The sequence below is a fragment of the Hemicordylus capensis genome, chromosome 5 (genome assembly GCF_027244095.1).
Source record: "Hemicordylus capensis ecotype Gifberg chromosome 5, rHemCap1.1.pri, whole genome shotgun sequence".
Taxonomy (NCBI): domain Eukaryota; kingdom Metazoa; phylum Chordata; class Lepidosauria; order Squamata; family Cordylidae; genus Hemicordylus; species Hemicordylus capensis.
The window spans coordinates 171,445,179-171,457,912 of NC_069661.1; the positions used below are offsets into that span (position 1 = coordinate 171,445,179).

Sequence of the window (12,734 nt, forward strand, 5' to 3'; positions counted from 1 at the left end):
ATCTATTTATGGGTTAAAGTGGAATATTTGACTTCATGATTGTATTGCAGCCTGATTGCCCAACTCTCAGAAGCCCAGAAGGCACATGAAATATTACAAGCAAAATGTAACACAGATATTTCAGTAAGGTGTTCTGATACAAATGTTTGGAAATGGAATGACAGTCATCTTCTTTATATTATATTCTCTAAGACATACCCATGGCTAATCCCATGTGTGGCAGCTCTCGTGAGAGTTCGGAGAGCTGCCGGATAACCCCGGGGACAGGGGAAGAAAACAGCCATGGCAACCAGCAGAGTCACGCCTGATGGTGGAGCCGCACCAGCTGTGCTAGTGGGAGAAGGCAGCCAACAGGCGAAGCCGTGCCAGTAGGAGAAGGAGGCCGGTCTGTGGAGCCACACCGGTGGGAGGAGGCAACTGGCCAGTGGAGCTGTGCCAGAGGGTGAAGCCATGCTGGCAGGAAGAGGAGGCTCGCCGGTGGAGCTGCACTGGTGGGAGGAGCTGAGGAGGCGGCCGGATGACTGGAGGAGGTGGCGGCAGGCCAGCCGGGTGGAGGCAGCTGGCGGGCAGGAAGTTAAGTACCAGTGGGCGGTCGGTGAGAAAACAATGGCAGCGGCGGTGGAGAGCAGGAGAAAATAAAGACTAGACTAGGAGAAAATGGCTGGGCCAAACTAGAGGTGCAGATGCTCTGTGCCCAGCGCAACTAGTTGTAATTAATTCATATAAGGCTGCTAAAGATACTGTGTGCACTGGCCCTGAGAGCTGGACTGTTAGAGTGCTAACCTTACAATTATTCTGCAACAACTATGAAAAAAGCAATATTAGCACTGACCCATTTACAGTTAATTATATAGACTGTTCACTGTTACAAACACAATATTCTTACCTCAATTAAAAAAATAGCTACACACATAATTAAAACAAAAAACAGCTGTTTGTGGACGGTAATATATCTGAAGTATGTATTCCATGTAGTAACAGCACTCATTGTCTCAGCATCATCAAAGAAATATTCCTAGCAAAATAATTGACAAGAACTAAATTAGAATATATTGGAATAACTACTTCTCACATAGCCATAACATGTCAGTGTCATTGGCATCTTTATTCACATGCAGTACATCTACTGTTGAGATGTACATAAAATGTTGGTTTTCATTCTTCTGCTTTATTTGAAACAATATAAGCTTACAGGATCATATGCTTAAGAATTTTATGTTTGCTCCTTCTAAATCTTCTTCATTCATATTTCTTATTATATATACAAAAATAACACTTGTAAGTAAGGATGGGATTAATTCTGGAAATTTTTGAGATTTCACCTGAATCTTGTAGTTGTGATCTCATCCTCAAATAACTGAAAAATCCTATCTCATCTGATGTAAGGCACCACGGTTCCTAAACCAGGGCTCCAAGCAGTAAGGCTGTAGTGATCAGCCTCCCCTCCCTCTAAAGAATTAACAGGGAGTGAACCTTTGTCTTGACTGACACACTGGTGAACTCCAGGGCAGCCAACTGGTAATGGGCGGGACCTAGAGAGTGGGACCTAGAGAGTAGTTGCTGGGAATTCTGGGAACAAGAAAGGCAGTCTTTGTTGGAGAGAGGCGTGTGCAGAAATGTTTATTGAAGTGCATGGAGTTTTTGCTCCCTCATGGTCAAAGCCAGCATGGAGGTTTCTCTCATGGAGTAACTGTAGATCCTTGAGAGACAGGATTGCAGGAAGCTTGATTCTCATGAGGTGCTGGGTGAGTTTTCAAAGAAAACGGGATTCAGCATAGGGAACAGTTCGTTAGTCAGATTTTGTGTTAGAAACTTAGATTTCTTTGTGTGCGTGCTTTGCATATTCCTGATACTATTCTATTACAGTTTACTTGCAACGTAATTAAAATAAGAAACACTAGCCTATGCTCAACCCAATTAGGGCGTTGCAAAAGAATCTATAAACATCTAAGCGTACCCCTAAACTGAAGCCTAAGACAATGTATTTTTGTAACCTACTAAGTATTTTTGAGTGTATTTAAAACCTAAACGCCTCAGACAGAAGCAGTCTGTAGTAATTGAATAAAACTGGGTTTTTCGTTCTTATTACAAGCTTCTCAGAGATTGTTTTTAAATCAAGCAAAAAAGGAGGGCGGAAAGGGGATTTCTCTGATGCAAAAGCGTCCTCAAGCAATCAGCAGCTATAGGTTTTCTCACCACGTGTAAGACTAGACGTGGAAGGTTTTTGTATTTATCCAATAGCAAAATAGAGTTTTCCCTGGGATTCCACCCTGAGTCCAGGGAGGTTCAAGGTCTGTCGATAAGAGGGGTGGTGGTGGCAGCATTTTAATTCTACCTGAAATATAGATTAGTTTTAGGAGAAGCCTAGCCAGGCAGCTCACCAGGGATGATTCAGCATTTCACCCCCCTCACATGACCTGCTCTGAGACAAAGGCTTTAATCCACTACAAAGGCTCAGGTGCTTTACATCCTCCTCCACCAGAAGAACTTGCAGTTAGAGGAATTATTGGTCTGAAGTCTGCTGCACTGCATCAACACCCTTATAGCTAGCCAGAGACAGCACAGCTATTCTTCAGCCCGTGACCTGAGCAACCAACAAAGGCCTGGATGGCTTTGTATAATTGTTGCTCCAAGCCTCAGTCCTCAGTCTGAGGACTGAGGTAGTAGGGAACTTCATCTGAGCTGGAACGATACCACTTGCTTCTGACTCTTGGCTGCCTAATCTGGTACTTGACCATCAGTATATTTTTTACTATGTCTTCCATCTTTAGACCCTGCCTGCATCAAGACTAGACCCCAACCTACCTTGACCCTTCTGAGCCTAACAGTCAGACTAGGACCTTTTCTGAAACATTGAGCATGGATGCCAAATAAATTCCTTTGCAAAAGGAAATACTCTGGTTTAATCAACTGTAAATGATTAAGCAATAAGGTTTCTGATGACTAGGCAATTAATATTAGCTTAACTGAGATCTAATTTCATCAAAAGTAAAAGAAGCAGGTACCTGTTGGACCACATAGTGTTCCAAAAGTGCTCCTTATTGAAAACAAAGTTAAAGTGTTCCTGCATTAAGCATTACAAATGATCACAGATTGAGTTTGCTGGAGTTATATTATTAAATATGAAAAAGATGTATTAATTAACAACAAATTTTCATCCTTGCTATAAGTGCTAATCTCACCTTCAACATACATGGCCAAAACTAGAACAACAACAAATGCACAATTAAAGGCATTCTAATGCTCCCTACATATTCTGCAATACAAAATATACAGGGAGCATTATAGTACCTTAAATGATACAGACACTGCATTAGTAGCTTGGGTAAGTGTTGTGCTCTTTCAACTACACAGATCACCATGCCCCTTCCCTAAGACTAATATAGCTGCTGTTGCTGGTAGAGAGCTCTAGGCAATGGGAAAGGAAGAACTGGAGAATGGAAGAGCCAGTATCACCACCAATCCTCTGTCTCAGAAAAGTTAGGATATTGCTACAAGCAGCTGGAAGGGAGGGAGACAAGGACTTACCACACCGTTTCTCTTTAGTGCAATGCAAGTACAACTGGTGAAATAGTCTGCTGGCTGCATTTGTATTGGCAGCTCTAAACTGGCATAAAACTCAAATACATCTTATTGGGTTGTGAACTGGGCTAATAGTATGATAATTTAAGCATGAAACAAGGAGATCTAGATGAGGAATGTGATAATGTGGAGGCTGTGGGAATGTTTTATATATTTGGGGGCATTTTGCATTATTGATTATATATCCTGTTAGTTCTGCAAAACACATTTTAAGTTGGCAGTCAGCTAGCGGGCTCCCTTGACATTGAAGCTCACTTGGAACTGTGGTGGATCAAATCTGACCACCTTCCTACCACATGCACTTGATGACTGGTGCACAAAGCCACTCAATGCCATTTTGGTCATGTCAAGCACTGTTTTGGTATCTGAAGCATAGCCCACGCCCAGTTTAATGGTTTGATTCAGCAGTGCAACAAGAATAATCCTAATTGGTTCAGCATCTTTAAAAAATGAATTACATTTTCAACTCAAAATTAAAGGGAGGTGTGATAGGGAAATTACACTGTTAGATCTGTAATAAAAGATGTCTGCATTAAAGAGATACTGGAATCTGAAGCACATACCTTTAAATCCTCTTCATTAAGCTCTTCAGTTATTTCTACAATACTGTCCCGAGATAAACGCCTGGAATAGATGTCTACCTCAGAAGACTGGTGGAGTACTGACAGTTTACGTACGGATACACTGCCCTTTTTGTAAAAGCTTTGTGCTGGGTGAACTGAGGTTCGGGTCATCAAGTTAAGCACGGACTGCCTTCTCTGTCCTCGGAATGTGGGACCTGCATTGAATACATTGCTGCGGGGCAGAATTGCTTCCCCTTGTTCGGAGTCTGGCACCAAAGACAACCTTCGTTCTATAGGTTCACCATGACTTTCTTCTATACCATTGAACTGCAGTGGTGTTCTTTGCAAGAGAGAAAATTTTCTGCTCGAATTCAGTGCATTCATGATGACAGAGTTCTTTCTTTTTTCACTAAAATCTGAAGCTTGTTTAAAAGATGGTTTTTGAGAAACTATTCCATCACTGTCAACAGAAAGTCGCCTTAGAGTTTCAGTCAAAATGGAGTTTCTTCTGTCTGAACTGAACTGATCAAAAGCATCAAATCCCATCAGCTCAGAGCTGAAGTTGGGTCGTTGACTCTGAAGTTCTGGAAATGTTCCATAAAAATAACAGCTTCCTTCATGTAATATTAATATTTTGTCTGCTATCTTTAAATGTTCCAGCTTTGAAGTAACAAGTATTCTTGTTTTGTTGACAATAAGCTCGCAAACACAACTTCAAAAAAGAAAGAAAGAGATTGATTGATTGATTCATTCATTCATTATATTGCTGCCCCACCTTTCTGGCCCATTTAAGGGACACCGAAAGCAGCTTATAGCAAGTTTTAAAACACAACAAAATAAATAAAATATTTAACAAATAAAACAAATGCATCATAAACAGATTTTTAAAACCAGTGTAATGATCAAATTCCCTTTCTTTCCCTAGACTTCCAATTGTACTCATTCTGTTCTCTCTCTGAGTGCTTTCTAACTTAAGAAAAATCACATTGACTCATGTGGCCAGAATCTATCTATCTATCTATCTATCTATCTATCTATCTATCTATCTATCTATTCAATTTCTATACCGCCCTTCCAAAAATGGCTCAGGGCAGTTTACACAAAGAAATAATAAATAAATAAGATGGACCCCTGTCCCCAAGGGGCTCACAATCTAAAAAGAAACATAAGATAGACACCAGCAACAGTCACTGGAGGTACTGTGCTGGGGATGGATAGGGCCAGTTACTCTCCCCCTGCTCAAGGGTATAGAGGCTATTCTCACATCTGCAGGAAAGTGGGCTAAGGGAGCCCAGCCCGCTTTCCTGAAGTGGTATGAACCGCCAGGAGCTGCGCGACTAACGGCGGTTAGCCACTTAAGCCCCCCCCCCTCAAACAAGGTTAGCGGAGCAAGCACTCTGCTAACCCCATTTTACTGATTGTGTGCCTCCACAGAGCAGCTCCGCACTGTGGCAACACACGACTAGTCTCCCGGCCTTGGGGGTCTCCCCAGAATGCCCCGCGAGTGCTCAGGGCATCCTGGGGCTTCCATGGACCATGTGGCCCTTGATCCCTGCCACCCTACCAGCTCTGTGACAGAGCTGGTAGTCGTGTGGGTGGCCAATCTGGCTGCCCAGGGACAGCTCCCTGCTTGTATCCAGGGAGAGCAGGCTAAGCCCGCTCTCCCCGCTGAGCCCAGAAAGGCATTCCACACTGCTTGTGTGGAGAGCCTCAGTATCTATTAAATTCAAGAAGTGGGAGAGAATATGCTAATCCCCTGAACATCAAAGTATGAGTGCACTAAGAAGAACTGAGTATCTGACATACCACCCTACAACATAAACTTGCAGTGCTCAGTTACCTGGAAATCTGAGAGAGTACCAGTTGACACTCACTTCTTCCTCCATCTGGCTTTGGCACAAATTGTCTGTAGCTGACCCTACAGGAATGGGGCCATAGCTCAGTGGTAGAGCATCTGCTTGTCATGCACAAAGTCCCAGGTCTAACCCTGACATTTCCAGGCTGGGAAAGACTCTGGCCTATAACCTTGGAGAAGTTGCTACCAGTCCATGTATACAGAACTGAACTAGGACCAGTGATCTGATCTGATATAGGGCAGCTTCCTATGTCCCTATTCCTAGTTATTTTTCATAATATCAAGCCATTAAATCCCCAGGATTGCTTTCAATATTGACCTGGGGATTGATGCTGATTCCTGGAGACTCCTAGCCAATCCTGAATAGCTGGAAACCCTAGTTCAGTTAATATTCAGAAGTGCATAGATTAGTAGGATTATGTATGTTTCATGATCCCTAAGCAGAGTACAGTGACAGTGGCACTACTGAGCTGATTTGTAGCTCTGGCACTACATGACTCTGATACATTCTACATAGTTCTGATTGTTTTCTAAGGTTGCTTTGTGAATACAGATGGAAAAGCTATCAGTCATGGACTGACAAGATTTTTCGTGATGCTTTGGACCTAACATTACTCCTATTAAAAAGATGTATTTGCATAAACTTGCCAAATTCCAATTCTGTATTAGAAAATGTAATGTGTGGCTGTTGACACTGTATCTCACACAATCTTTTTTGTCTTGTCACCATAATGCCCTCTTCCAAATAAAACAAATATGTCAAAATATACCGTACCTTTCAAATATTTCTTTTTCAGTTAACATGTCTAAATAACCAAAGGGGGAATCCAAGAGATACAAATCAGCATCTTTATACACTGCTCTAAATAAAGAACATAGAAATGTAATTAGCTTTAGTTATAAATAAGTACCCATCTTGAAACTGTTTTAACTGAAAAAGACTTTTAATTGATAGCTTGAATAGCTTCTCAAAAAACTTATTATTATCTTTAACCCATCCTGGCTCACATCATGTCTAATATTGTGCTTGCAGGACTATGGTCTGCTTGCACAAGAAGGACAGGTTATTTTCAATTATATTCTCTTTCTTCTGCTGCCTCAATGCCCCCCCCCCATATATCCCTACCAGTCTCATAATCCTTAGGGACATATGGGGGGGGAGGGACATTAGGAGTAGAAGGAAGGAAGGGTTGGGGATTTCTCCGACCTTGTGTGAGTAGAACATATTCCTACAGGAACAACATTAGTTAGGTTGTAAGCCACTATGTCCACAGAAACTGTGGTTACTATAACATAGGCTTGCATAATTGACTATATTACATTTTAATTGTAGAAAATATCTGCTGTCTGAATGTTCTAGTATACTACCAAGAATTTATTTTCACCAAGCTGACATTGTGCTCTACCTGAAGTTTACATCCTCAGTTATTTTTATTTCTTTATTGGACGGTGTGTGTGTGTGGGGGGGCACAATCCATAGGTGGAAATGTATATAAAATTTTATTCTGGTTTCAAATGGACGTTTCAATATTACGTTGTAAGATTGATCATATTCCTCCTCTTATGACTTTTCACAATTGTGTTATGTTTTGATATTTTAAATTCTTAGTTTTTTACTTTGGGGTTTGTGTTGTTTTATTTTAAATATTGTAAGCTGATGAGTGCAATTTTATTGTAGGAAGATGCCAGAATGTTTGTTTGTTTGTTTGTTTGTTTGTTTGTCTGACATATTTTTATACTGCCTAAACATATGTCTCATGGAAATTGACGAAATTAAAATTCAAAGACCATAAACATGTTAAGTATAAAAAATTGAAACAATACAAACATCTAAAAACTCTTAAAAGTTAAGAAAAACCTTGTTTGTTTGTTTTTTAAAAAGGCTGCCAGCGATGTTCTTATTTCAATCATAGTAATAAACAAATAACAAATAAATATGTCTGAACTTCAGTGCCTTGTATCAGCTGAATTGAGAGCATCCAACAATTCTTATTCAAAGGATAAAACCATTAGCTACAATGCAACTGCAAGTGCTTGCTGTACATGAATAATACAGTGCTGACAACATTGGCCAACTATGCATTATACTTGCACCAGTTTTCAGACACAGGGATGGCTTCACGCATAATAGGCTAGTTCAAGCAATACTTTGTGCGTCTCAACACACGTTATAAGCATGTGTGTCCACTGTGGGCATGCATATCCTTCCACCTTGCCAGTGTGCTCAGGTGCCTTTTCCTAATCACTGAGGGGAGCTTTTGTCTAACTGCCCCTCTACATGCTATAAATATTACCTGACATACAGAGGCGTAACGGGGGGAAACGGCGTCCAGGGCAAGCTCTGCCCCTGAAATTGCGCCCCCCGCCCCCCCACATACCTGCACCCTGGCCGGAATCCGCGGCGGTGGCGGGCAGCGGCGGATCGTGTGCCCCATGGCTTGTGGCGCACAGTGGCAGCGTGGGTGTGACCGAGTGAGCGCAGCGGTGGCGGGCGGCGGCGGATCACGCGGCGGTGGCGGGCGGAGTGGTGGCGGATCGCCGAGTGCGCAGAGTGACGCCGAGGCCTGCCGTCTGGCCCGGCGTCGCTTCCCAACTGCGAGGCACGCCTGCGCGATCCAGGGGGGATGGGGGGGGCATGGCACTTTTTGACACCCCCCACGTGACCCAACAAAGTGGCGCCCAGGGCACGTGCCCTGCCTGCCCCCCCTATTGTTACGCCCCTGCTGACATACCACATAACCATCCCTCCACCGAAGAGGCTGTGCTGCAGGGCAGCAGTGCTTTGTAGTAAAGTGTCCTGCTTCCGCTGAATTGGGAGCATCTAACAATTCTTATTCAAAGCAGAACAGCATTGTTTTGACACAGCTGTTGACTACCCCTCCCCATACATACTGATACAATGCCTGACCTACAATGCAAGTTCTTGCTGTAAGTGAATAATACTGCATCTGCAAATGCAGTAGTGAGACACAATGTCCATGGGAAATAATGGGCATCATGTTCATGTCACACACACACACACACACACACACACACACACACACACACACCCTTATTGTTTATGCTGGGACTGGCAGACAAATAATCATTCAAACTGGTCCTAAAATTGAGGGAGTGCAAACAGGTAGCCTCTACATAAGAATACCAGGCTGGGGGTGGGGAGAAATATGGGATTGTTTTTGAGGTATATCTTTGGGAAACAAACACATTTTCATTCCATAATAATGCACTCAGACATTATATTTGAAAACAATAATAATCTAGTGAAGAACTAGCAATTTCAGGCATTGACAATTTTTTTCAATTAACTGTAAGAAGCACAGAAATTTCTGAATGAATGAATGAACATTCTTACCAAGTGTATGAATTGGTTGCTTCTGTTTATTATAATGGGAAACTGCATGTTGATATCAAATTCTACGAAATGTGGGCTACATTTATTAAAAATATCATACGATCATTTCAACTCACCTGGCTAGGGAGATTCTGGCTCGCTGACCTCCACTGAGGGTGATTCCACCTTCTCCCAAAACAGTGTCATCTTTCTCTGGAAACTTTGAAATGTCCTATTGAAACATTTTAGAAAGAAGATATTCATGTGGGCATCATGAAAGCTTTCTTCCCAGGGCTAATCACCTAGCAGGGACAATGCAGTTCAGGTCCATGGTGGGGGCAAAGAAACTTGGGACACTGCAGTCCCAATCCAGATTTCCTTCCTCCAAATAAACCTGTCCAAGTCATGAGGCTTTTTTTGCAAAATGCCAGTACTACAGAATCATTAGTAGCACAGTACAAATCTTTAATACTAAATATATTAACAACTGACCAAATGGTTATTGTCACAAACGGAATGAATGTAAAATCTCCTACTATAAAATAATGGATTGGTAAAGTGTGGCAAATAGCAAAGTGAACTAAATTGATGAGTTTGTTCATTTACATGATGGCAGACAGAATAAACCTATGTTGTAAGTAATAAATGTATTGTTGTAACCACAGGTCATAACACACATTAAAATATTTTAAAAACAGCATAAAGCATAATAGCATGCATAAAGAAAAACAGATAAAACATAATAAGACAGTATAAAAATTTTATACTGAGTGGCAGCCCTTTTTGATTACTGGAAATCTCAATATAATATAGATAAGTCTTATAAATGTTTTTCCATTTTGTAAGGTCACTTTGAAATATACTTTCTGTCATTCATATTTACTGAAGACAGTTTTGAGATTGTACAGTATATTATATATTTTAATGATTAATGATTTAATCATTAATATTTATTCTAAAGTGGTAAGATTGTACACGTTATTTTGATTATTTGTACTACATAAGTGTAAATGTGTGAATGATGAATCTGTATTAATATTTTTATTAATAATAAAATCTATATATTTAAAAGCCTTAGGACCATATGTCGAACATCCCGTGGTACATGGCACATCTCCTGAGAGTTGTCCAAGGAGAGAAGGAATGGAGTAGGGTTGAGCAGATGACGGAGGGGCAGCTGCTGAGGAGGAGGGAGGGAGGACTGAGGAGGAGGAGCTATGGCAACAAGGAAGAAAGAAGAGACATTGAGTAGTGGTCTCCCTGCTGAGTCTCCTCGTGAAGAGGATGGCCAGGATGGAAGAGCACACTGAAGGCCGTCCATGCAGGCTGGAAGGGATGCTCCAGCCCGGCCGTTCTCCTTGTGAGGAGACTCAGCAGGGAGATGCAGGCCAGCCCTTGGTGCTTTCTCCTGCCCAAATTGGCCATCCTCCTCATGAGGAGACTTGGCCGGGTGATGCAACAGAGACTGGCGGTAAGAACCAACCTATGCTGCCGCAATGCTGCTGTCCCTATGAAGGGAATGGGAGTGGGGAGGCTAACGGATGGGGAAGAGTAAGAGAGAGAGTTGTGGGGGAGAGTTGTGAGAAATTGTGGGAGGAAAGAGAGTTGTTGAGGGAGGGAGAGTGTTGTGGGGGGAGAACAAGAGAGAGTTGTGGGAAGGAGAGAGAGAGATTTGCGGGGGAGCAAGAGAGAGAGAGTTGTGGGGAGAGTGAGAGAGAATTGTGGGGGGAGCAAGAGAGAGAGAGTTGTGGGGAGAGTGAGAGAGAATTGTGGGGGGGGAGAGAGGTGGGGAGAGAGTGAGAAAGTTGTGAGGGGAGAGCGAGAATTATTGGGGGGGGGAGAGAGAGAGTTGTGGGAGGGAGGGAGGGAGGGAGGGAGTTGTGGGGGGAGAGAGAGAGAGTTGTGAGGGGAGTGGAGAAAGTTTTGCCACCACTGCCATCCTGGATGGCAGGGAGAGGCTTAAGCATGGTGGGGGAGGCAGGGCTGGAGCCAGATTGTCTGGGGAGGGGTGAGATATGGAGATCTAGGGTGCATATTTTCTTCGCAGGGCCAGCTAGCTATATTTAAAATACTACAGAACTCAGCTGTAGATCTTGCCAAGCCTGTGAAAATTGCCAGTTAAAATTTTATCTCAACACTGTAATAGCGTGAAAGCTTATGAATAAAATAGCCTAATATCATTTATAAAATTGAAAGCATCCATTTTTATTATTACATTATTACATATATATCATTTGGTTAAGTGTTTTCTTCTCCACAACCACCTTTCTGCTTCCCTCTACTTTTACCATCTATAAAACAGATATTTCATTGCTGTATCTTGGATGTTGTCCCATCTTCTCAGTGTTTTGAGTCAGACTGATTTTCTTCCCCCACCCATACAAACTCAACTGTGCCACACCACACCCAAAGCAGAAAAGAATTTCTAACCATGAAACCAACATGTTCCTGCCAGGAAACCTGAACTAGAAGTCAAACTACAAATCAAGTTAAAGCACTATCTAAGAGTTTGACCTGGACTTGTAGTTCAGCAGCTTGCTGAAGGACAGAACATAAGAACCTATCTGGCATATCTAATCCAGCATTCTGTTTTTCACAGTGGCCAACCAGATGGCTCTGAGCAATCCACAAGCAGCAGATGAAGGAACTTCAGGCAAAATGGAACATAAACACCATAACCCAGAATTGTCTTGCTCCTGGGAAGTCCTTGGTAGGTCAGTGCAAATTCAGATTCAAAAATTTGGATTTTATCCAAAATTGCCCCAACTTGGTGAAAATCAGTAAAATAGGAGTTCCCTGAAAATCAGATTGGCAAAGTCAGAATTAATTCTAAAATATCAAAATTAATTTCAGAAATACTTCAGAATTTTGGAATTCATAAAACGGCATCATTTCCCCCCTAAAGGTAAATAGGGAAATCAAAAAGATAACAAAAAATCACCACTTGGTCTAGAGCCTTGAAACATACCAAACATGTTGGGAAGGAGGTCAGGCCCTCTGTAGTAAATTTAAAGGGAGTTGGACAATAATCTTATTTTTGGGGATTTTTTGAAAATTTTGTAAAGGGCTAAAAATTGTGAAATTGGGCTTGGTGCAAGCCAGTACTTTACAAAAACTTCTGAAAATTAAGATCCTCCTTGGACCATCATTCCACCAGCATGTAGAGGAATCTGCCTTCATGAAAAGGGGTAACAGCATGCCCCTCCCACTTTTTATATTTCCGGAACAGATAGACGTATAGAGTTATGAAATCTGGAACACATGAAGTCCACATGGGCAGGACTCTCTCTCTCTCTCTCTCTCTCTCTCTCTCTCTGTTGTTATGAGGATAAAAATAACCATGTACACCAAGTAACCTTGTACAGAATTTGAATGGGTATTCGAACTCTGATCTCCTTGG

General features: G+C 42.0%; 1 protein-coding gene across 1 annotated transcript in view; it reads right to left on the reverse strand.

Annotated features, from left to right (window-relative positions):
* CFTR (CF transmembrane conductance regulator) overlaps nucleotides 1–12,734 on the reverse strand; it is a 145,441-nt gene that overhangs the window by 48,615 nt on the left and 84,092 nt on the right. Inside the window, exons 12-15 of the mRNA XM_053253764.1 lie at nucleotides 9,472–9,566; nucleotides 6,776–6,862; nucleotides 4,146–4,857; nucleotides 887–1,015 (exon numbers count right to left, since the gene is read on the reverse strand). Coding sequence (XP_053109739.1) covers nucleotides 887–1,015; nucleotides 4,146–4,857; nucleotides 6,776–6,862; nucleotides 9,472–9,566 — 1,023 coding nt within the window. The remainder of the gene's footprint in view (nucleotides 1–886; nucleotides 1,016–4,145; nucleotides 4,858–6,775; nucleotides 6,863–9,471; nucleotides 9,567–12,734) is intronic.